This window comes from Nanorana parkeri, unplaced genomic scaffold (assembly GCF_000935625.1).
Source record: "Nanorana parkeri isolate BGI_ZX_2015 unplaced genomic scaffold, ASM93562v1 scaffold422, whole genome shotgun sequence".
Classification (NCBI taxonomy): Eukaryota; Metazoa; Chordata; class Amphibia; order Anura; family Dicroglossidae; genus Nanorana; species Nanorana parkeri.
The window spans coordinates 1,061,286-1,085,133 of record NW_017306690.1 but is presented as its reverse complement, the minus strand read 5'-3'; the positions used below and the strand labels follow the sequence as shown (position 1 = coordinate 1,085,133).

The 23,848-nt window shown below is 40.9% G+C and overlaps 1 protein-coding gene across 1 annotated transcript in view; it reads left to right on the top strand.

Annotated features, from left to right (window-relative positions):
* Positions 1-23,848, top strand: part of ADAM10 (ADAM metallopeptidase domain 10) — a 161,328-nt gene that overhangs the window by 69,586 nt on the left and 67,894 nt on the right. The window contains exon 2 of the mRNA XM_018559924.1: positions 9,550-9,700. Coding sequence (XP_018415426.1) covers positions 9,550-9,700 — 151 coding nt within the window. The remainder of the gene's footprint in view (positions 1-9,549; positions 9,701-23,848) is intronic.

Genomic DNA, 23,848 nt, shown 5'->3' with positions numbered 1-23,848 from the left:
TCAGGCCCAAACTTTTAAAACTGTCCTTTTTTTTTTTTTTATTTTTTTTTTTATTTTGTTAGACATTTTAACTAGTTTCATGGATTTAAAATCAACCAAACTTTTATTTAATTATTATTGCTACATGCTATTTTATTTTAATAATCATTATTTATTATTATTAGCTTATCTAAGTCTTCCAGTCATAAATGCTTTTGTATAGCATGTAGAAGTGTCAAAGCTTGTTTTGGACCTCTATTTCACTGATGTCAGTCAACATTAGTTTTCCATGAAATAAACAGACCAAACTTGGGAAAATTAATTGCTCACAGAAGCATGAGGTTGTTACCCATGTAATCGGTGCCATTTTATTAATATTAAACTTTACACACCACCCAGTAGCTTAGGTTCATGCTGAGACTTTAGGCATGAAGGTACAAACTACTCCGTGGTTTCTTGTGCAGAAGATCTGGGTAAAATATCAGTTATGTGCATAAGATTTAAATATTTAAACACAAGTTCTTCTGTTCAAGGTATTCAGAATAATACATACTCAGGGAAAAGCAAAACACTTGTACTGGCAAGAAGCTTCCTTATGAAATGAAATTGCATTGTGGCACTAAAACTTTGAAAACAGTGTATATTGCTTAGTTTGCATAATTTGTATGCAAATCCAGAGTAAAAGTGAGTGAAAATGAATCAAAGTGAAGCTGATGGCTGACTGGGAAATGACTTTGAAGAGATGAGCCATGGAGATAAATTCCTGTGCCTAAAACGGTTTAGTTTTTTGGGTTTTTTTTTTTTCTTTTTCTTTCTCCCCTTCAAATAAAAAGTTTAATGACGACAATAATGTTGGCTGCCAATCAACAATGGGAAGCTAAATTGTCCTATTTTGGGAAGCTAAATTGTCCTATTTTATCAGTAACCAGGGAAGACCTGTCTGCAGATTGGTTCTCTCTAGAAAGCTTTTAGATTACCTGAAACAAATCACGCTACAAGTGAGACTTCAATTGCCTCACATCCATTTTAAGTACTGTACATGGAGTCATAAATGTCAGCTGTCCCATGGGAAGGCCAACAAGCGTATCTTCACTTGCTCCATATACTTAAAGCAGTATTCCATAAACTTGGCTAAATTCCTGTAAGTTACCATGCCTCACTGCGCAGCCAGTTAGCTGTCTGTGGTTGTGTGATTTGTCAACCTCCAGCCTTCTCTTTGGACAATAGATCATCATCATCTCTGTCCAGTCAGCGGTAAAGTAACCGTCAATGTTTTAGTAATTATCTGGTAATAGTGCTGGTAATAGTGTGGATTGCAAGACTGGCTGAGGAGAATAACCCATCATTCAGAAAGTTAGTGTATGTAAACCCCCAACAATTAACTTCTGTTATTTTGATCCCTTTTGGTCTGTTTAAATATACCACGGAAAGTTTTATCTGTTTTAATACGTGGTGATCTTGTCAGAAATTCAGCGCTGCTCTGTGTTCTCTGCATACTTCTGATATCTTAAGTAAGCTGTTCATCCCTCCTCGTTCTCATTATTTAACTACAGAAGGTTTGCCCATCATTTTGTAGAGATTTGAGAGTGGGCGGCTTAAGTAGTTTAGCAAAAGGCGTTGGGCATAGCTTGCAACACTCAGGGACTTTTCACACCATCCAATGTGTTCAGGGAACAGTTCCATGCCATGAATGCACTGGATTGCATAAAAAAGGCTCTCAGCGTTTTGGGCAGGGAGGGGGCGCGGTGGTTGCCATTTATGTCAATGGCACCGTAGACACACCTCATGCCTGCAGGGCGATGACACCCGCCAGAATGTGCGGGAAGTATATTTCAGACAGAGTAATGCTGAGGTGTGTGGTGGTCTATGTTTTTTTGTAATTGCATAAAACATGAGTGTGAATTGTAGAGATGTACAGCATGTTTGTTTTTACAATGTTGCCTTAATATTTCCTTTACCATGGATTTTAAAATGTGTATGTAGCAGTTTGGGGTTCTTGTCACTTGAGAAAGTGTTTTTACAAACTATTGTAAATTAAAGGACTACTATGGGATGAATTAAATAAACTCTAAACAATAGTTAGAGCCAATGTGTGACACTAAAGCTCTCACATGTCAGCTCTATAGATCGGGAACTGAGCGATCACAAACCGCTGATTGCTCAGTTCACGATCTGCCTGCAAAGAGCGGTGGCTCAGTCACAACCCCCCCTTCGTCCCTGAAGCCCCGATTGGAAGGATGGACGGGGGAAGGCATGGGCACAGCTGGCTCTGGAGAGGCAGAGCCAGCTGTCAATCGGGTAGTGGGGTGCATCTTGACAGTATTGTCAGGATGCTTCCATGCTGCAGCAGCTGCAGGCTATGTGTTATCAGCACAAAACGGGCAATAGCCCGCTATATGCTGCGTTTTGGGTCACAGGCGCACATTAGGTAATGTCCTCCTGTGACCCTAAAGAGAACTATGGTAAAAAAAGTTTTGGCCATAGTTCTCTTTTAATAACCATACACACAACGTTTGCCTTTTTTCTTTTTGTTATAAAAATGTCACATATAAAACCGCATTTCAGTGCTTTTAAATATTATTTAAAAAAAAAATCAAAGATTAATTATTCAAAAAATGAAAATAACTTGGATCTGAAATCTCTTTTCCCCCCCCCCCCCCCATCATGCGTATGTGGTCTAAATTATAGTGGCATTGTTGGGTTCTCCCACAGCACATCTGACCTTTTTTTATTACCTCTGTGTGGTTACAATGAATGTGGTACAGCTGAAGTCTCACTTTTTACAGTGTGATTTTGTTTCTCGTACGATCGTGGGATTTCCCGCGATTCTCGTACGAGAATCGAGTAGTGTATGGGCACCTTTTTTTAGGCTTTTTTTTTGGGCGTTTCCATAAGCACATATATACAGAATGTTCTCATCTGTTTGCTGTTAAAATATGACCGTTTAGATTCCCATTGTTGATTGGCAGCCTTCGTTATTATCGGTACATTTTCAGCAGTAAATAGACCGCTTTATGCCAGCACAAAGCATACGTTTTCTCACATGGTAAAAGCAGCTTGTCCTGTGTTCCGTGACGGTAGAAATCTTGAGTTGCGACATTAAGTCCCATAATGCATAGCTTCAGTAACTCGCACGCTGGTGTAGTCAGTGAATGTTTTATTCCAGACAAAAAGCAAAGGTGTCTAGAGGCTCTTAAGTGGCATCTATCTGTGCAAACGTGATCTTTTAAGGAAAAAATGCAGCACAATGTAGAAAAACATATACTGTAATGCTACTTTTTGAGGAAGGATGGTCATTAAAAAGCTGCATTTCAGTATGATGATTACGTGTTCAAATTAAATACTGGGCAGAACTATGATTTATATGTTTGAAGTACATGAACCAGAATGTGTGTAACAGTGCAGTTGAACTGTCACTATTGGTTCTATAATACATTCTGTGGACCTCTTGCCCCTGGCATAAAGGGCTGTGCTGTTGCTTGTTGGTCTCCAACATGTACTCTTCTATCTTGTTCTTGCATTGGTCTGGCAGCTTTAGGCGTCACCCAATCTCACCTGCCGATTTATTACGCAGCTTCTTAGCCAATTGGTTATATTAGCTTGTGGTCCAGTCCAGTGGTTCCTCCTCATTACCCACCCTATTTCAAACCAGTCCAGCTCACAGGCTTTTGCCCAAGCAGTGCTTTTCCTAGCTAGTCTGAGCCCCTATTGGCTGTCAAAGCTGCAATTCCTGTTGCTGTTCAATGTACCAACCTTTTGCTCATTCCTTTCCTTTTGCTCACTCAAATCCTACTCCACCATCAGGAGCTCTGGTGAATACGGGCTGGCCCTTAGACTCCGCATCCTGGGGCATCATGCGCTACCTACTCTGCATCACAACAGTCTGCCGTTAGTGATGCACTCATTCATGTACCGTAAAAGGCCTGTAGGCTCTGAGCTGAAGGACCTTTCAGGAACCATTTTCTTTATAGCTGACATTGCCATCCCTAAGCCTTTCATCTTTCTTTGTGACCTCTGCTACCTTTCTTTGCAGACTTGTCTTGCTGTCTCCCCAATCACTTCTGCTTCCCTAATGCTTCTAACTCCTTTTCTCAATATTGCCCGGTCACTGCTCATAATGCTTAAGCTTGGCTGGCGTGTCTGGGTTAATACGATTTTTTTTTTTTTGACCCATATGCCTATAGTCCAACACCAGGGCAAACCAAATTGTTTGCATAGTTCAGAGAAACAAAATGTTCTGACCTCTCATATATTTGTTTGGCTTTTCCATTACCCTGAAGGAATGCACTTGCAAGTTAAAGCATCAGCTATTCCAGCATTTTAAAATCTAAAAGCAGGTATTTAGAAGTGAGAGAAACGTTTGGAAAAGTGACAGAAGAATACAGATGAAGAAAAACTGTCATGCATGAAAGATAAATGAATACACAGAGCCAGATCAGACCCCAAGGGACAAAAGATTAGAGGACATTAGAATCATTTAAGGGGAAGTTCTCAAAGGAACAAGTAGCTACAAGAAGATAAGGAAAAAACAACAGATGTCCTTCCTTGAGGACAAGGCTTTCTTAAGAAGTTCAGACCAGGAACTGAGAGCTTAACGGAAAACAGTACTGAAAGAAATATGAAGGCTTACTTAATTCTCAAAATGCTAGTGTCCTGGCTCACTGGATGTAATTTCTCCATAACCAGCATCTAACAAGCTTGCTGCCACTGAAGTCAGAGCTCCTGATTTGCATGCTTATTCCAGATCTTTGACTTAATATATTGATCCCATTGATTTCAGCATTTTCGTTAAGAGTAAAGTTATCGTTGCCTGCCTATATCTCCCCCACCCCCCTTTTTTAAAAGTGGGCCAATCATTAAAATTATACTTCATGTAACTCAATAGGGCACATTTGCATTATTAAACCTTTCTTTCCCCATAATAAAGTTTTAGTAACACAGTGCTTGTACACATATCATACATTTGGGTACAGAATAATACAGCATAGAAAGCATGCAATGTAGAGCACAAATTAAAAACCATGTTTGTGAAATCCGTGTCCGAGCAGCTCTTTGGGATAATGATGTGTAGCAGGGTGCTAGTAGCGCAATGCGGGGTGTCTATATTGAATACGTAACAATACTTAAAGAGAAATATGAGGTGAGTGAAAAGCACTCATCCTCCTAGTTCGAGCAGACGTGTGACCAATTAAACTGTCACATGTCGGCTCAATAGATCGGGAAGTTAGCGAAAACACATACCGTCGCTCGCTCACCGCTCGATCATCTCCCTGCGGAGAGCCATGACTGTCAGTCACGGCTCCCTGCAGGGATTCCCCCCCTTCTAGCTCTGATCCTCCAGCGCTGACTGAAGGAATGGATGGGGAAGAGGGCGGGCACAGCTGGCTCTGCCTCTAGATAGGCAGAGCCCGCTGTCATTCTCGCAGTTGGGTGGATCTTCACAGTAATGTCGGGATCCGTCCCGGCTGTGGCGGTCTCGGTATACCACGAGCTGTAGCTCGCGATATACAGAGCTTTGGGTCATGGGAGGACGCCAGTGACCCTTAAGAGAACTATTTGGAAAAACACTTCCACCATAGTTCTCTTTTCACTAGTCTCGACTGTAGGAGATCTTAGGTTGTGTTAACTATTCATGTCACCCCAATCCCTCTTGGGAGGTGGGGGGCATAATGATATCCAGGTCAAGCACTGGTGGTTCTGATGTGTTGACTTGAGAGAAGGTGTGGCAGAGGTGAGCAGGTCCTGGATAGGAATAGATTCTCGGGAAAGGCGGAGGTGACAATGCATCTGCTGCATCGAGAGAGGTAGTAGGGACAACCATCGAGTTTTTTTTGATGATTTGAGAGCAGTTTTGCTCCTCTCAGTGCGGTGGCTCAAAGAGGTAGTCGGCATCTTCTATGTGTATGCCGTCTTTTTGCATTATTAAAGTGACACTAAGCACAAGAGCTAAATCTTAAAAATCATTCAAGTACCCTAACTATTAACAAAAATGTATCTTATTTATGCATCACTCAGCTGTTGATCCTCAAATCATCTCTGAACTGGTGCTGACACTGTCCTTCCTTCTGGAGGGTCCTTGATATTTCACTGACTCCCCCGGCAGTAAAGTTAAAAAGTAAAGATATTTGAAAAAAATAATTGTATAAATTGTAAAAAGGTTAGAAAAAAAAAATAATTTTCGGTTTTTGGCCTGACCATTTTTTTTTTTTCTGGTTTAAAAATGTAATTTTGATAAACCTCTACTAAACATGATATTGTAGGCCATCACAGGAGTGACCTTGGAGCGGTGGCTACCTTACAACACACATGGGCACCATGGGGAACAAAACTAGCCAGCCTCCAAAAGGAAGGACAATGTCGGCACCAATTCAGAGATGATTTGAGGATCTACAGCCTCAGGATTTCACTCCTGAGTTTAGGGTCACTAAAGAAAATCTGTCACGTAGCTGATTCAGGGCAAAATAACATTCTCTTGATAGCTAACCCCCACCCGCTTACAACTGAATTTGCTCTGAATGGCCCCGTCGGTAGCCTCTCACCCGATGCACTTTAGTCTGAAAATTGAAGGAGCCAGGTGGAGAATTTTCACCTGATTGGTGACTGTATATGGAGGGACAATTGGACCTCCCCCCCTCCCCTTTTTTCCCCCCCAGGATGCATTGCTCACAGCTGAGTGGCTAGTCGCCAGACTCGCACTGTTACGTGAGGGAGACGGTCATTAGCCCTGTGTAAACTTCAATGCTGAGCATCATGGAGCTGATATAGGCTTAGGTTCAGTGCTTTAGCAGTAAAACAGAGCGGTAGGAAACTTAGGGAAGGTAAGTATGAGTCTGTGTCCCCAAGCTTCTGTTCAGGTTAAACGGGTTTTGCATTTCCGTACAAGTCGGTGAGAATGCAAATCCTGCTTTTAATTTGACCCTTGTAACTTCCATTTCAGCAAGAGTTGGCTTACTTTTGCAGTGTTAGGTTACACTGGTTGCCTGGTTTAATACATCCTATGTACTAATGGCATGGAGGCAAAGAACAGTGTGTGTATTGCAATAACCAATAGCAAATAGGCAGACATCCTTACGACTACAGCAAAGTAACGCTCTACATCAGGGGTGGCAAACACAAGGCCGCGGGCCGAATCCGGCCCGCTGGACCTTGTAATGTGGCCCGCACAGCAGCCACCTCATTTTGCCATGTCTCATGGCCCTATGTTAGCGGTGGCGAACCTATTCTGGTATCGTCCACAGGAGAACTTTATTGAGGACACCATGATTACTATTACTATGATAATAAAGAGTAGATACATAGTCCTATACAACCGGCCCTTTGAGGGTAACCATACTGCTGATGCGGCCCCCGATGAATTTGAGTTTGCCACCCCTGCTCTACATGGTTGCTATAGTTGCTACGTTTTGTGACGTAACAATGCTCAGTCTTCCCTGTCAGAAGCCTTTCTATTTACTAATCAGGGAAGGTTTATTCACAATGTTATGAATTCTACTGTCTGAAAACCAAGCTTTTCTTACATGCACATATTTTAGGTTATCATATCGATTCAAACGGCAATTAATAAAACGTGTCAAGCCTTGCGTGACTTACAAGGAATTCATATTTTTAAAGCCTATTCTTTGTGGTTGGTTTATAACGAAGTTAAATTTCATAATGCAGCCTAACTATAACTAGCACTTCTAGGAATTACATTATAGGGAACAAATAATGAATGAATTGAGAATATGGACCTAGGAATATACATCTTTTAATATTTGGGGGTTAATATACTGGTTTGGGGATAGCCCCGCTGCAAGGGTTAATAAAAAAAAAAATGTGTGTGGTAGCGGCAAAATTCGGCCATCTGAAGTGAAAAGTTGGGGGAAGTACTTGGCAGCCAAACGAGAAGCGGACTTAAGGTGCCAATACACCTGACCACAAAAAAATCTGCAGATAATTCTAAGAACGTAAAAGTGCAACAGATTGGCCCAGGTGGAGATTACTCCATCCACACAGTTAAGTGTAGATGGAGGAATCTGTTGCACCTTTTCCATCTGACCACAGAAAATCTGCAGATAATTGTAAGGTGTATGGCCAGCTTTAAAGGAGAACTATGAGGTGAGGGATTTTCACTCATCCTCATAGTTCTAGACGACCTGTGACAATCAAACTGTCACAGGTCGGCTCAGTAGATCGGGAATCCGGTCACTGCAGAGAGCCGTGACGGGAGTGACTGGATTCCCCCCTCCCCTGTCAGATCCTCCAGCGCTGACTGGCAGAATGGATGGGGGAGCGGGCGGGTACAGCTGGCTCTGCCTCTATATAGGCAGAGCCAGCTGTCACTCACGCAGCTGGGTGGATCCAGACATAATTGTCGGGATCCGTTTCAGCTGTGGCGTCTAAGTACTGCTCGCGGTATACTGAGCTTTGGGTGACTGGAGGACGCTAGTTACCCTTATTTAGTCAAGCAGCGCATAGACCTTTTTGATCCAAAAGACAAATTAAATTTAATCTGATTTTTAGTTCAGCTAAACAGAATGTGCTGAGATTTTCAAGCACACTTGATGTTTTTAACTTTTTCCATGAACATGTTCTCATCACGCAGCAGCAGCAATTAGACCATACTACAGTAAAGTGTCCTTTCAGTCCATATTGTTACATTTTACAACATTGCTAGAGAAGGCACATTAGTCTGTCTTAAAGCAGAACTCCAAAAGTTTGTTTTTATTTGTGTGGCAAAAGAGCCAAACCTTTTGTCAAGTATTGTTTCTTGTTTGGTGTCTGCGTTCCTTATGGGAAGGATCTTTTCTCTTTCTACTCCAGTTGCAAGGGTCACTAAAACAGGACGTGAGGGGAGATCTCAGAGTTGAAGACTCAGTGCTAAACATTTTAAATTGTTTACGCCTTCCAAAAGTTAGTGCAAGTGCTATGGCAGCTTGATCCATTGTCTCTTGCTTATTACTATTGGTACACATTTCTTCTAGTAATAATGCTTGAAAACAAACTGTATAGTAGTTTTTTGAGAAAGGAGCATCCACTGTGAAAATTGTCTAGAGACCCAAATGGATTTTTCAAAGCCAGCTAAAATATTCCATTGCAGTGCATGGATGTTAATTTGTAGTTTTAGGATATATCATTATGCCTTGTGAGCAAATTCTCCTTGGCACCTTGTTATCTTTAGCAAAGAATAGAATAAAAGTCGTTACTGGTGGTTCAGTGGGAGTTTAAAGTAGTAAAAGAATTTAAGCAGACGGTAATACCACCATCTTCCTTAGATTGTATATGTTAGAATATTTCATAATGCTGTACCATTAACCAATAGCATACTCGCGACCCACTTTTGAGAACCACTGCTCTAAACCATACTTTCTGAAGAAATGCTAAGTGAACAGAGGGTTGAACAGAGGGTGCCGCGACCCACGAGTTGAGAACCACTGCTCTAAACCATACTTTCTGAAGAAATGCTAAGTGATACCGCCTCTTGCTGGTTTTCTGGAAACCCAAAAATGGCCATGTGTTTCTCTTTACATGACTGTGTAGCATACACTGAGAAATTTTTGTTGAACATTTTCTGCCTGTTTTGTTTTTCAGGTCAATATGGAAACCCGTTGAACAATTACATTAGGCATTATGAAGGTTTAACTTATGACACAGACTCCTTACACCAAAAACACCAACGTGCCAAGAGAGCTATATCTCATGCGGATCAGTTTGTACACTTGGATTTTCATGCCCATGGCAGGTAAGAGCTGATGCTGTGTTTCAACGTAAAATTTGGGTTTCCTGTTTTTACTTAAATTTGGGATGTACTTTTTATAATAAGAATGTATTTAACAATAGAAAATGTATTTGGACTGTGAAAAAGCATTTGGGATACATGCTGCTCCTCAAATGTTAGTGCATAGAAGCATTATAATCATCAGTGGTCCTTAAAGTGGACCTTTCCCCATATCTTTAAAATAACAAAACACACCTTTTAGAAATGTTTTAGTAATGACATCTACAAACACATACTTCTAGATAATTGCAGGCTTTGTATTCTTTGAATTCCTTATTTCTCTTTTCTTCTCCAGTCTTCTGACAGTGGCCATGTTTACTAAGGGCAGATTACTAGCTCTATTACTTCCTGGATTTCTGGCACATGTGACTAGACATGTGACTAGGACATGTGACCATGCACATCATCTCGGGGAGGAAAATGCCTTTCCCTGAGATCTCATGAGATTTCCCAGCAGTGCTCTGCTGATGACCAAGGCAATCCCAGTGTGCATTGCGTTGGCAAACTGATGTCATTTGCACTTTCAAAGCAGGAAGTGAATGCTCTGCAAGTGTAAGTATTTGAAAATCACATCATTTTACACCTGACATGTCTGTTCTTACTAATCATGAAACATAGAGGGATGCATTGTTAGAATTGGATTTATGAGTGTAAAGGTCCACTTATTCAAAACCTGAAATTTCTTTCCCATTTGGGTTTAGAGCTCCCTTATTTTACCTCGTTAGTCTTTCAAAATCGGTCCCAAGGCAATTACTTCAGTTCTGTCTATATACATGTATAATTTTCCTGTGTGTATAGCAGCCATTTATTTTTACTTTTAAAATGAGTTTAATTTGCCTGTGAAGCTTTGATCGGTCTGCTTTATTTCGTAGTAGTTTGCAGTTTGTATATTGGCTAGTAACCGGTGTTCTTAAGATGAGAAATGCCTTATCTGTACTATAACCTATCACTTCCCATTCCTGGCTTAGAACAACCCTTCTGTTCTCTTCAGCTTGCTTATTTTATAAAGCCAGTATCGGTACAAGCAGCCTGAAGGGAGGTGTCGTTTGTAACATGCAAGAGGATTGTACATGAAATTGGACAAATCTAAGAGGTTTATTACAGTGCTTTAAATGACTTTATCAAATTACTTAGGAATGTGTTATCAAGTTAAAACACATGCGTGATGCTAACATAAGATAAAATACATTCTTTAAAGGAGAACTATGGGGTTAGGGCTTTTCCCCATAGTTCTCCTAAGGGTAACGGGAGGACACAAACTAGCGTCGTCCTGTCACCCAAAACTCAGTATACCGCGAGCTATAGCTCGCGGTATACTGAGATGCAGGAACGGATCCCGACAATTATGTCTGGATCCGCCCAGCTGCGTGAGTGACATCTGGCTCTGCCTATATAGAGGCAGAGCCAGCTGTACCCGCCCCGTCCGTTCCGCCAGTCAGCGCTGGAGGATCGGACGGGGGGGATCCCTGCAGGGAGCCGTGAGTGATACACGGCTCTCTGCGCGGATAGAACGAGAAGTGAGTGAGCGCCGTTATGTGTCCGCTCACTTCCCGATCTACTGAGCCGACCTGTGACAGTCTCATTGTCACAGGTCGGCTCGGATTATGAGGCTGAGGGAAAATCACTCATCTCATAGTTCTCCTTTAATGCAAGGCTGAACCAAATCCAAGGAGTGAGGTAGCCAATGCTCCTTAAAAATTACAGCTGGCGCCTAACTTTCAGGTTTTCTTTAGTTGTCAATGGAGCTGGCGTCTTAAAAAAAAACAATCCTGCTGGCTCCTGGATTGAACAGACTGGCTCCTGAATTCCATATCAATTTGCCCACCCCTACTCTAATGGAATGCTGAACAAAACAAATTGGTGTATGGCTAAAGCAGAGTATAGAAGTTTTGAATTTCAGTCGGTTCTTGATGAACCAGCCGAAATTTACTACGTGGGTGTCTCTTTCGGCACTTTTCTGCCTGACATCCCTCGGTCAGCCGGTTGGAAAATTCTTGACCAGCCAGAGCTGCTAGCTCCTTTTGGACATTCTGACAGCAGCCGTTGGCTTCTGTCAGAATTCAAAGGAAATGGCAGGGGATTCGTCCAACAGAGCTCGCAAGCGTTAATGGAAGAATCTGTTCTATATTTTTTTTTTTCTTCAGTCCGTGGGTTGAACAGAAAAAATTAAAATATATAACCATTTATACCCAGCTTTACCTAACTTGCATTTATAGTATGTGATGGTACTTGACAACAGCTGAAGTCCATTTTGGTTGGTTTGAAATTGGTGCTTCTGTACGTGTATATTTTTCTTTCTGTACTCATATTTTTCCTTTCAAGGCTAATAGCTTTCCATATGTATTCGAACCTTTAATTGATGTGCCCATTCTACAAAAAGAAGGATACGCCCTCTAAAATTTGTTCTCTAGAGACAGGGTGTGTACGTGCTTCAGACATGTTTCCCTCAGTTTGTCGTCTAAATGTATTCTGGCTGATCTTGGCAGCAAAAATGTCAAAACTTTGTTGATATTGTCATATGAATAATATGAATTCGATTTGTTTTATTCTGAAGCTGGCCATGCATTATGCAAATTTTGATGAGTTTTTGATGAACTGGCCGAAATGCGTGGCTCTGACAGCCTTCTGTCCAGCATCTTTTGATCAGAAAATAATGGACCGCTAACCGCAATGCTGAACGGGCAGTGTGCGCTTGCGCACACCGGCCCGCCCGGCTTTTATCTTACGAACATGCTACACACCCGCCGAAAATCGTACGATTCTCGGCGGGTTTTCGAACATGTTAATTTACTATATAATGAAAAAAGTACCGAAAATTTTTTTTTAAAAAAAAAAACTGTTTTCCCTAGGTTATGTTAGATAAGTCGTGCAACCTTACAGTAGTAGAGGTCGCACGGCTTCCACACACCTTCCGATAATCGTACGATCACGGGATTTCCGTGTGTGGGCACCTTAATCCTGATGTCTATTTAGAATGAACCCCCACGTTGTTGCATGTTACAGGCGTGCCGACTGTTTCTGCAGGGTGCTGTATGGAATTGGTGGATGGCACTATTATATAATCCTAGAAAATGAGGATCTTCATCAACACTCTGCTTTATGTGAACAAAGAGCAAAATTGTCAATATATTAACAGGAACCACAAGCCAATGTTTTAGGACCTTGCAGGGTCCTCTTCTATGGGAGTGATGCACTAATGTTAGACATAGAGCCTAAATGATACCAACAACCAAACAGATACAGACAAATACAAAGCCATTATGCCAGAAAGACCTCCTAGATCAGTAATGGCGAACCTATGGCTCGCATGCCACAGAGGGTATGCAGAGGATACACTGGTGGCATGCAAGCCTAGTATTTGGTTGTGGTGGGCCTCCAGTGTCCCACTGGTCTCCGCGTCCTATTACGTTTTTGAAGATGGCCGCCATCATTCACATCTTTAAACCTGGAAGGTGCCTGGATCCTATTTAATATATTGCAGAACTTGCAATATATTAAATGAAAATCCTCCCGTGGTGGTCCAGTTGAGGATTAGTATGATCCACATCTCTTGCTGATGCAGTCTATACTAATCGCTCGCTCACAGGAAGGAGCCATTAGTATGGTCTGCATCAGCCAGAGATGCAGATCACACTGATCCTCCACTGTACCTCCAGTATAATCCCAGAGTGCCTCGCTGGACCCCAGGGTTGCAGCCCCCTCCCTGCAAAACAGGTAAGCAGGAGAAGGAGCAATTTAATAACTTTTATGTGTATTATTGTGATGTGTCCTTTTTCTTCTTTTTTTTTTTTTTTTTTTTTTTTTTTTAGAAGTGTGTGTTTATGAATGTATGATTGTGTGTATGATTGATTATATGTTTGAATGTGCTTTACCCTATTTTGCCTAAGGTAGTGATGCTGAACGTTTTTTTAAACTCCAGTGCCCAAAGTAAAACGCAATACCAAACTTTATTTTCAGTGTTGGCACTTTGAAAGAATTGATTTTGCGTTGACTTTTGTCACAGGAGTCGGGCTGAACAGTGACTGCCGCCGAACAGCTGCAGTCATTATTTGGGTAAATGTATTTATTTTAAACACACAAGGAGATTCCCCAGAGGTATACTAGTAATCCATGCACTCAAAAGTCCCTTCCAGGAACATGTAGTGTAGGTCTGTAACCAAACATGTTGTATGTGTGTGACATGACAACGTTGTCATAATTTTAATAGGTTTTGGGATGTGGTGCAATACACACATGCGCTGATACTTTATTTTGTTTCAATATATTTGGTCTGAAGTAACTTCTTTGGTCGGCACACAATATAGTGGTTGCAGACTCTTCTCTTTTTTGTCTAAATGTATTTATTACCTGTGTGTATTGCAAAGACTATTCAAAACCGTTGCTTCTGGAAAATGAATGCATCAATCTGCCTTGAATCCTGCGAGGTCCGACCGTGTCGGCTCATGATTCTTGTTGCTTTATGTGAATGAAAGACAAGATTATGTTAATACCAATGTCTGCTGGTGGGGATTCTGATCTTCCTGTGACATCTCTGCTGGTGTATCTGAATGCATTGACCTCCCATGTATGTAACTGTATGTTACAGCATAACATACAGTTTTGTTGTAGTCTCTCAATGTTGCCAGTCTTATTCACATAATGATGGCTACAGCTTTACTCCTGGCAATGGTTGGCTTAAATGTGGGTGTGATGGAACAGTTGACACCATAATACTCTCACTTTGGCATTAGTCTGATGAGCACATCTTAGAGCAAGTTAACCACATCACATAACCTCAATAATTTTCTTTTGAGGTGTGTTGCAGACTCTGAGTATAATTTCCCATTCTAAAAGTGAGGCACACATGAATGCATGTGTTTTTTTTTGTTTTTTCAGGCACCCCCCATCAAACTTTCACTCTACATTCTCAGACTGTGTTCAGTAGTTTTGAAAATGGGTCCCTGGATTGCGCTGAGGCTGAAAGATATCTGCCTTGGAGAGTTTTATTATCTGTGTGCTGGAATTTCATCTGTACATGTAGCCCCAGGGAGGGGAGGTAGAAGGTTCTTCTTTCATAAGCAGTTTGTGTTGCCTGACTGGCAAGGATTCTAAAACCATTACAGTCTGGTATTGCCTTTCCTTTCCCATCATATAAAGGACTGACGATTTTTACTTATTTATTGTACACGCCAAGAAATTCTTTATACATTTTTAAATGCAATATTTGATGCCTTTCTATTCAGGTGGCATTTTTTAAATGCATTTTGCGACTATATAAATCGTGTGTCTAGAGTTGCACTCGTAGAAGTGCTTTGTTTTTGTGTTCTTGTGTCGGCCTTGAACATCTCTGATCAGTATATTGTATCCTCGTTGCATGAATAAATACATTCTCTGTCAATCTGTCAGGAAGAATGGATGAATAGTATTCACTATGTATTTTTCCTTTTATATATATGTGTGATATTCCAAGGATTGCAATACACAAACAGGACACACAGTCTTGTTTAAAGGGACACTTGTAGTTTTTGCCTGTTCCAAGTTTCTCTGGAGTCAGTTTCTCTTTGCTCCTTTGGTATCTGTATTCTACACTTTTTGCTTTTGGAATATACATTCTTAAACTGGGTATAAAAGGTTAGAATTTTGTATGAATGTTCGTACAAAAAAAAAAAAAAAAATCTAATCTGAACATTCGTTAATGCAATTGGAGACATCCCAATTGTCATTCAAAATTTCTTTTGAGTTTAAAATTTTGATTTTGGAATGAATGGAGTTTCCTAAATGAAAACCACATTAACTGTAATTTGTTCATTTGAAAAAAGTTGCATCCTGCTTCTTAAATTATTTCCCCCAGAAATGTATCATTGATTTGATAATCAATGATACATTTTGAAAAATAATTAACGATTTAGAAAATTGAACAAATGCTATAAAACTTTTTTTCCTAATCTAACCATGTAAACCCAAGCTTTAGTCATTGTAGAATACAATGTGTGGTGCTAATCCCAGCCAATCGGGAAGCCGGGCAGCATGTAATGACTCGCTGCCAGGCTTCCTGATACTGGAAGCTCAGGTATCGGGCTAGGCATCGAAGCACTTGGGCGAGTAAGAGTACTCGCCCAAATACTCGATACCGATACAAGTATCGGTGCATCCCTAGTAAAATCATTGGGGGACATTTATCAAAGGGTTTGGAACTGTTTTCTTGCAGTTGCAGCTTTTAAAATGAGTGCAAATGATCCGCATTTGCGTCCTTTTTACTACCAGCGCTGCGACAATTAAGTATTTGTAACTAGATGGATACAAATAGCGACAAGACGCATAATCCACACACTTGTGTTAGATCTGCGGCAGTCCTCTGCATCTGAAATTCTACACAGAACAGTTGCATGTTAAGAAGTCCTCAGGAGGACTTCTTAAAATAGTGCCGGCTGTGTTATCCTGTCTTCTCACTCCTTTGCCCCCTTCCTGTGGAAAACCGCTCTACATACCCTTCTCCTTTCTGTCTAAACTTTGACTTCCCATGTCAGTGACTGCTATGTGAAAGGGTTAAAGAGTCAGAGGTTATGCTCTGGTAGTTCGGGGAAGCCATAAACTGTGCACTAGCAAACAGCAAGAGGAGATGTTGTGGGCATTTGCTTCTTCCTATTGTAACAGTTGCAAAGACTGGATTAAGAGCTCATTTCTAATCCTTCTACGCTGTGCCTCTGCCCCATAAGGCCTCATGCACGCTACGTACAAAAATGTTGAGTTCAGCTCATTTCTGAACGCACCTAGATTCATGTCATGCTTTTCTATGACTGAATGCACACCTAGGTGCCTTCAGTCTAGGTCAGTTTACCCAAAATAGAAATTTCTGCGTTCTGGGTCCGACTAGCCCAGTTTTATTAGGCAAAATGCGACTAAGCCCCGTGAAGCATAAAGTTGATTATACTTAACAGATAACATCCGTTGGGCTTAACCCGCAGCCTGCTTGTGTGCATGAGGCCTGAAATCATCTTTCCGCTGCTTCACACTTTTTCAGTAAACATTTTTTACTCTCGTGTAACCCCCATCTTCCGAATCTTCTTATCTCGCCCACCCCCATTCATTACTCTTTGTTGTCCCTCTCCTTCTCCTCCCCAGTCTCAAATCTTCTCTCATAAACCACTCTCACCAGCCGCACTTCTAAAAGCGCTCTCTGACCAAAATGAATAACCGTGCGACCTGCTGTTTTACACATTCATGAACCCATATAACACTAGATTGTATCATTTAGTCGCACATTGCTCCTGAGTTCTGTGTTTTGCGTCAGGTTTGTTTTGGCAGAATACAGGACCACTATGATAAATTAGCCCCATTTTGTTTTCTAGAGGTAGGAAGTACACCCAGGCTATTTGGATAGTGCCACCTAGTGGTTTAGGCCCTCGCCCACTTTGTCGGTTGTCCATTCCTGTTCAAATATACATGAATACAGTCATTGGGATAGCTCAGAGCAAACTTGCATGTACTAGACAGCTAAAATTCCCTTGGCTGTAAGCTGAGATCTTCTCACACTGTGCCAGCTTATTGACTTACTGTACGGGCAAACAAGGTTAAGTTTAAAGTGAAAATGTTAGTCTATGCGTAAATGAGATGCGAGACTGAGGGCTCCCTGTACTGAATTACACATTTCTCAGCCTTTCTTGTATGGGTCACTGCTAGACGCTCATTATACATCTTATTGTCTAGCAAGCCACATGACTAATCATGAGCCTTCATTTATTCATCTTGTGTCACATGTTGGATAGAACGAGGCCTATTACTAATACTGTAATCCCTGAAGGGAAGGATAGTGCAGAAGGAGTAGGATATGATTAAGTTGGTCAGTAGAGGTATGCCTTCCCTCTTGTAAAAAAAAAAAAGCTGTTAATTAGACTGCGAGTGCCATTGTTGCCCTCTCGTCCCAAATTAAAATCTGTAATAAACACCAATTAAAATTTTACACTATTTTGTCCTCTAGTATGTGTTACAGTGACGAGAACCAACATGTAGAGTAAATATCCAGAAGAGGGATCAGTTCTGCACAGTCTGATATTCCTAGCAGTTTAACATCTTGAGTATCGGATTATTGAGCAGAATAGGAGCCAATGACTAGTTTAGCTGTCAGAGCAGGTTCTGCGTGTCACCATTGATAAGGTATCTGTTTATTGCAACCTTAAGGCGCTGTCACTTTGCCCATTGCTGCAGAACTCTTGTTTTAAGGCCTGGTTCACATGGGTGATAAAACTGCATGGTTGATGTGCGTTTTTACTGCCCTCTGCAATGGTAGCACTGTGGCCATACAGTGCTGTATACATGGCCACAATGCTTTGAATCGCAGGAAAAAATATACAGCATGACAGGCGGTGAACTTTGTCAAACGCAACAATTGGAATGAATGGGACTATTGTGGTGTGGTATTTCAATAGAAAATCCCACTGGGATAAAAAGAAAACCCCCTGCATTCAGGAGGTGGCAGTATCAAATGGCCCAAACATCATTGTTACAAGGAAGCACATATTACATTTTTACCCTTGTTTTTCAAATGTTAGAGCTGGGCACAGAATAGGATAGAACTGTCATTTTATCAACATGGATGCTATTTACTTTGTTAAAGAACCCCCGCAATGCAAGGGTTAAGTGCTCATAAAAACTTATACTAGTCCGAAGAGTGCTGCCTCCTTCTCTGCTCCATTGGTGGTATGTCCCTCTTTGAAATACAGTGAATAAAAGGGGAAGATCGGGGACAAATCAGCTGGGGAAGAAAGTGCTAAATGATGCTGGATGACCTCCAGCCAGGGAGTGAAGCTTGCAGTGGGAAGGTAAATCGGACTGAGCAGTTTCTTAGGTGAAGAGACTGTACAACTGTGCAAGACTGAAGGTAAGGCTGCAGTCAGTAAAGTTCAGGGTAAATGCTGCTTTGGGGGAGGGATAAAGCAGAGGGATATTCTTGTAGGTTGGTTTTCTTTAAATCTTTCAAAATCAGCCAGATTTAGAAAGAAAATGACCCATAAGACATTGAAAACAAATAGGTATTGTTTTGATGCACCATAATGTATATAGCGAAGTTTAACTGAAGGTTCAATGGGACTTTAACCTCCACTCTAATCTCCATCTAAAGCCAGAATTTGTTTTTAGTTTACAACCCCTATGACGATTTCCATTTACTTCCTATATCGGGAACATGGCCGGAAGTGAGTAGCACTCTGTCCATAGTGAAGAGAAATCCTCTCAAACAGGTGTCTCCATTGGAATGTTTTTTTCCTCACGTTCTGTTCCCATAAATACTGTAGAAATGTTGGATTTCCCATCTGTGTACTTCCTAGTGCAAAGGTCATCAGAACCGATAGTGTCAGTTTGCAGGGTTCAAACTGCAATTAAAATCTAAAAACAGAAAAATGTTTTGGCTTGACTGCACCTCAGGTCAACTTAGGTCCTCCTTCTAAAGTGAATATTTGCTTGGTCTGAAGGCCTGGTTCACACTGAGCATTTTGTAGCGCGTTCTCTGCCCTATAAAACCTTAAATATGCCCTCCCCAAATCCCATTCATTTCTATGGCCCTGTTCACATCTGAGTGGTTTGTTGCAGTAAGCAAAATGCCTGTCACTTGAAAAAGTGTGAGCTTTTTTTTGGCCTAGTGCAGCTCGTTCTGGCCGTATAGACTCAATAGGAAATGCTTGAAAACATGCGTTTGCTGTGTTTTTGGGCATGTTTCACGATCGTTTGCTCAGTAACTTCAATGGGCTACAATCTGCTGATAAAAATGTGTGACTTGCTTTGTGCTAAACTAGCAAAACCGCTGTTCCCTAGGTGCGAACCCTGCCTAATAGGCAAGGGAGAGAGAGAGCACAGCACTCCTTGGCTTTCTTTTTTGTTATGCGAGAAAAGCCAATGTTCTTAAAGTGGACCTTTTACCCCCTTGACTAAAAGCATACAGCTCTTCCTTGTCCTAAGCTGCTGTAGAATAAATTGCATTGCCATACATGTTATAATATGGTATTGGGTGTATGTTTGTTTATTTTTGGTCTACAAACTGTGTGCAAGGGACTGGATGGATAAAAACTGATTAGTCACTCACTTCACAAACCCTTTTGGCAAATCCAATGGAGAATGTACAATAGGTGTTTGGTAAAGTGTGGGTACCATGACAGTCACTCCTATCATAATCTTAAGTATTCCAGTTCAGGGATGTCTTATTTAATTTACATTTGTGCTTGGAATGAACTGTTCTTCCCAGGTGTCGGAACGATCTTGGTGTATGTCCATCCAAAACCTTTGTATTCGTTTTCAATAGAGTAGGGAATTTTTTTAATATGATGAAACAGACAAAAATAAAGATGCTCTTGTGTAATGGAGTAGGGAAAGGCTGTCTGTGTCTCTGTTTGAATCCTTCCTTACTCTATCCAAAACTAGAAAATGTTTTTTTGGCCTGACCTATACATTCATTCTGGATCCCTTCCTGTGCTGCATCCATTGTTTTTCCTTTGCAAGATAAAAAAAACCCACTTGTATGTAATTGTTCTTTTGATTGAACACCGATAGCCATTACCCAACTTTTTCAAAATCTGGAGCAGGTCTGCACTGCAACCAATCGGCTTCTCTGTCTCATTTTCAAGTCTTACCTGAGCAAACTGAAGAGAGAAGCTCATTGTTTGCCATGGGCAACTGCTCCAGATTTTGTCTGCTCCAGTTTTGATACCTTTCCCCTAAATATTTCCTAAATATTGGTACTCGATACCGATAAACCCATTGGCACTTAAGGCAACTCGGAACAGTTTCTCCAGAAAGATAAAATAAGTCCTACAACTAATGTGATACCATCAATGCTAAGGAAAATCATACTTTGCTTTTTTTTTTCCCCCCCCTAAAATGTTCAGCTGTGTCTGAAAACATCTGCTCCTTTCATTAGCCATAGAGGATGGAAAGGGGAGTGGAAACATGGCCCCCCTCATCACTGACTGAATGTCATTTGCTTTTAGCAACTGCAAAATAATATCTATTTAGACTTGGAAACACATCATAAATGTATTTTGTGAAGAAGCTGCAAATCTTTCAATTAACTTATAACTGCATAAGCCACTGACCCATTGTTTAACCGCTCAATCTTACAATATTACATGTTGGCTGCTGGAATTTCTGCAAGCTGCATGTGAGAAGTAAAAAGGGGCATTCAGCTACTGCTTGTAGATTAGGCATAGGCCTAAATGGGATATGATAGTTTAGGTGGTTGATGACTGATGGAGGCTGTTAAGATGGAGAATGAAGGTGGGCTTGAGATGGCTGCTACAGCTTCAAAGCATTATATTGTGGAGATGCATGTTTGCAGGGAATCCAGAGTAATCTGTTTTAACACAAGAAGACTTGCTACAAGTCAGTGATAACAAAAAATCCATCCACTTTTTCTTCTTCTGATAAGCTACTGAGATGACCTTCATGAGATAAAGCAGAGCCTTCTACATCGCAGGGTCCTCTTGTTTATCTCATCTGTCCATCAGAGCAAAGCTTTCAGGCAGGGAGGAGGGAATAAAAAGTCATGCTCCTGATGTAACGGCGAGCGTGACCAAAGGAAAGTTGGTTGCTATCAAAAGGTAAACAGAATATCTGTAAATGTGGGACATTTTGGGAAAAAACATATTGGTATTTGGGTGGCACAGGTGCATTTTAAACACTGTTTGTTTATTGTGCCTCTATTGCTGTATGAGCTGCATTCATACAGGATGCAACATTGAAACTCAGACAGCAGGCAACTAGCATTTTTGGAAGGATGGCACTGAACCTCCATATTTTGTTCAGTACATACAGTAATAGTTTTGGTTAGATTTTAAAAAACAAACTATTTTAAAAGTACCCTTTACAAGTTATATTAGATTGACTCATCTAAAGACTGTTTTTTGAGTGTTAGTCAGGCCATAGATGCCATGATGGGGTAAGATTTAATGAATATTCAAGGTACACTCATGGCATCACTACATTAGTTCATTAAGGGACACAGGGTTAGAGTAATTCTGAGGCCATTGGTTGCCACCTGCAGGAGAATTGGACTGTTGATCAGAAAGTAGAAGAATATTTCAGTCACGTCATGCTCTTCTTTTTTTTTTCTTTTTTCCTGGTGTTCGTGAAGATTTGAACGCCTTCCCTTCTCAGAAACAAGTATACCCTTTTCAATAGTTGGTGTTTATGTTGACATACTTTTTTTTCTGTGTGTTTGCATTTTGTTTCCTTTGTTGCCCACCCCCTGGACTGCATTTTGACAGCCCAGTTGTCTCAGAATTACTCTGACTGTTTCTTTAATGAATTAGAAAGGAAACAAGATTTTTGACGAACAAAATCCTTTTTTCACTGGAGCCTTTTTTTTTTTTATCCGATTAACCGATTAATCGAACTTAATAATCGGCCAACTAATCGATTATGAAAATAATCGTTAGCTGCAGCCCTAGTGTAAAGATTTACTTATCAACTGAGTCCGGGGAGCCATTTTAAAACAACGTTTGGGAAGCTGCTATTAGTTCCAGGGCTGTTTTTTAAACTGCACCCAGACTCAGCAGTTTTCTCAGGTCCCAGCCAACCCTATAGTGTAACCAAGGGCTGCCAGTGACAGCTGAGGTCCAGTGCTAAGTCCTGGAGCTGGAACGGTCAACTCCTGGGCTTCTGATCTTGTGACACAACGCTTCATAGGAATGCCTGTGGCAAGTCAATGTAAGCGCAGGGCGTTCCACATTTGCCTCACGCAAGTAAACAATGTCATTTTTGGTGTGCTATTTTCTGTTCTCGTCGACCCAGCCTAATCATTTCGTAATCTTACGCTAACAGTTTACACAAACTTCTTCTTTTTGTTTTTTTGTTTTTTCTTTCCTCTATACAAGTTTCACAGTGTAGCGTTGAAAGGGAAATAAAACTCCTAAAGCAAAACTAATTTGTTCACTTTGTTTACCATTTATGTTATGTTGCATAAGTCGCACTATTGTGATGTAATCAGTCTGCTGATTTTTAAAATGATATTTTGTAGTAAATATATGAGAGCGAGCAAATTACTCAAACGCTGTGTTGGACATCGTTGTAATTGGAAAAAAAAGCTGTACGACTTGAGGGAATTTAGGGAGTAACATGTTCAGGAACTCAAGTGGTTATTATTATTATTATACAGGATTTATATAGCGCCAATAGTTTGCACAGCGCTTTACAATATAAGGAAGACATTACAGTCGCAAGACAAGATGGTAAGGAGTGCCCTGCCCGTGAGGGCTTACAATCTAAAAAGTTCTGGTTAATTATCCAATTGTGTGGAAAAAAATCATTCTTTGACTACTCTTAAACACATGAAAGTGAGGTTGTTGCCCATGTGACCATTCATGCTTTTTTTTTCCGGGGAAGATGTAGCAATTGCTTGGTTTAGTCACTATATACTGATTTTTGTTCCTATTTTTTTTTCTGCACCTTTTAAAAATAAGCCTCTAAGGCAGGGGTAGCGAAAAACATTTCTGGAGGTCTGGTGACCAAGATTTTCTTCAAGCAGAGGTCCGAATCGCTGTCCAGACAAAACAGTCACTCAGTCTGTGTCTGCACCATGGTCTGCCATTTTTGGCTGCATTCACACCAGTGGCTGCACTACAATGCACAACTGCTGGTGTGTTTTCCCATACACAGTGCTGATGCATTGATTTTGGCACATCACACTTTTTTGGAAAAATTTTTGTTATAACTTTATTTAAATGTCAGTTGACATTTCATTAGGTTCTATAGGCACATTTACAGTGTGATGCAGTTGTACCACATCGTGGCCAGCTTCACTGCAAAAAAAAGTACAGCATCAGAGTGCCCCCTTACATCCATTCTCCTCTTCATAGTGCCCTCTTACATTAAATACAAAAAAGGGGGTACTCTGATGGGGACACCCAATATAAGGGGGCACCCGCATGGGTCAAGCAATGTAAGGGAGCACACTGATTATTATACTCTCAGTATAATAATAATTTGTTATCCCCATCGGAGTGGGGATCAGAGCCCCCTTACATTGCTTGCCCCCATCAGAGTGGACATAAATGCATGTAATGATTTCCGATAGTGTAATTTTAGGTAAAACAAACTCAGGGGACTTGAATGTGAAGAGTATTGGAAGAGGTTTTTTTTTTTTTTTAA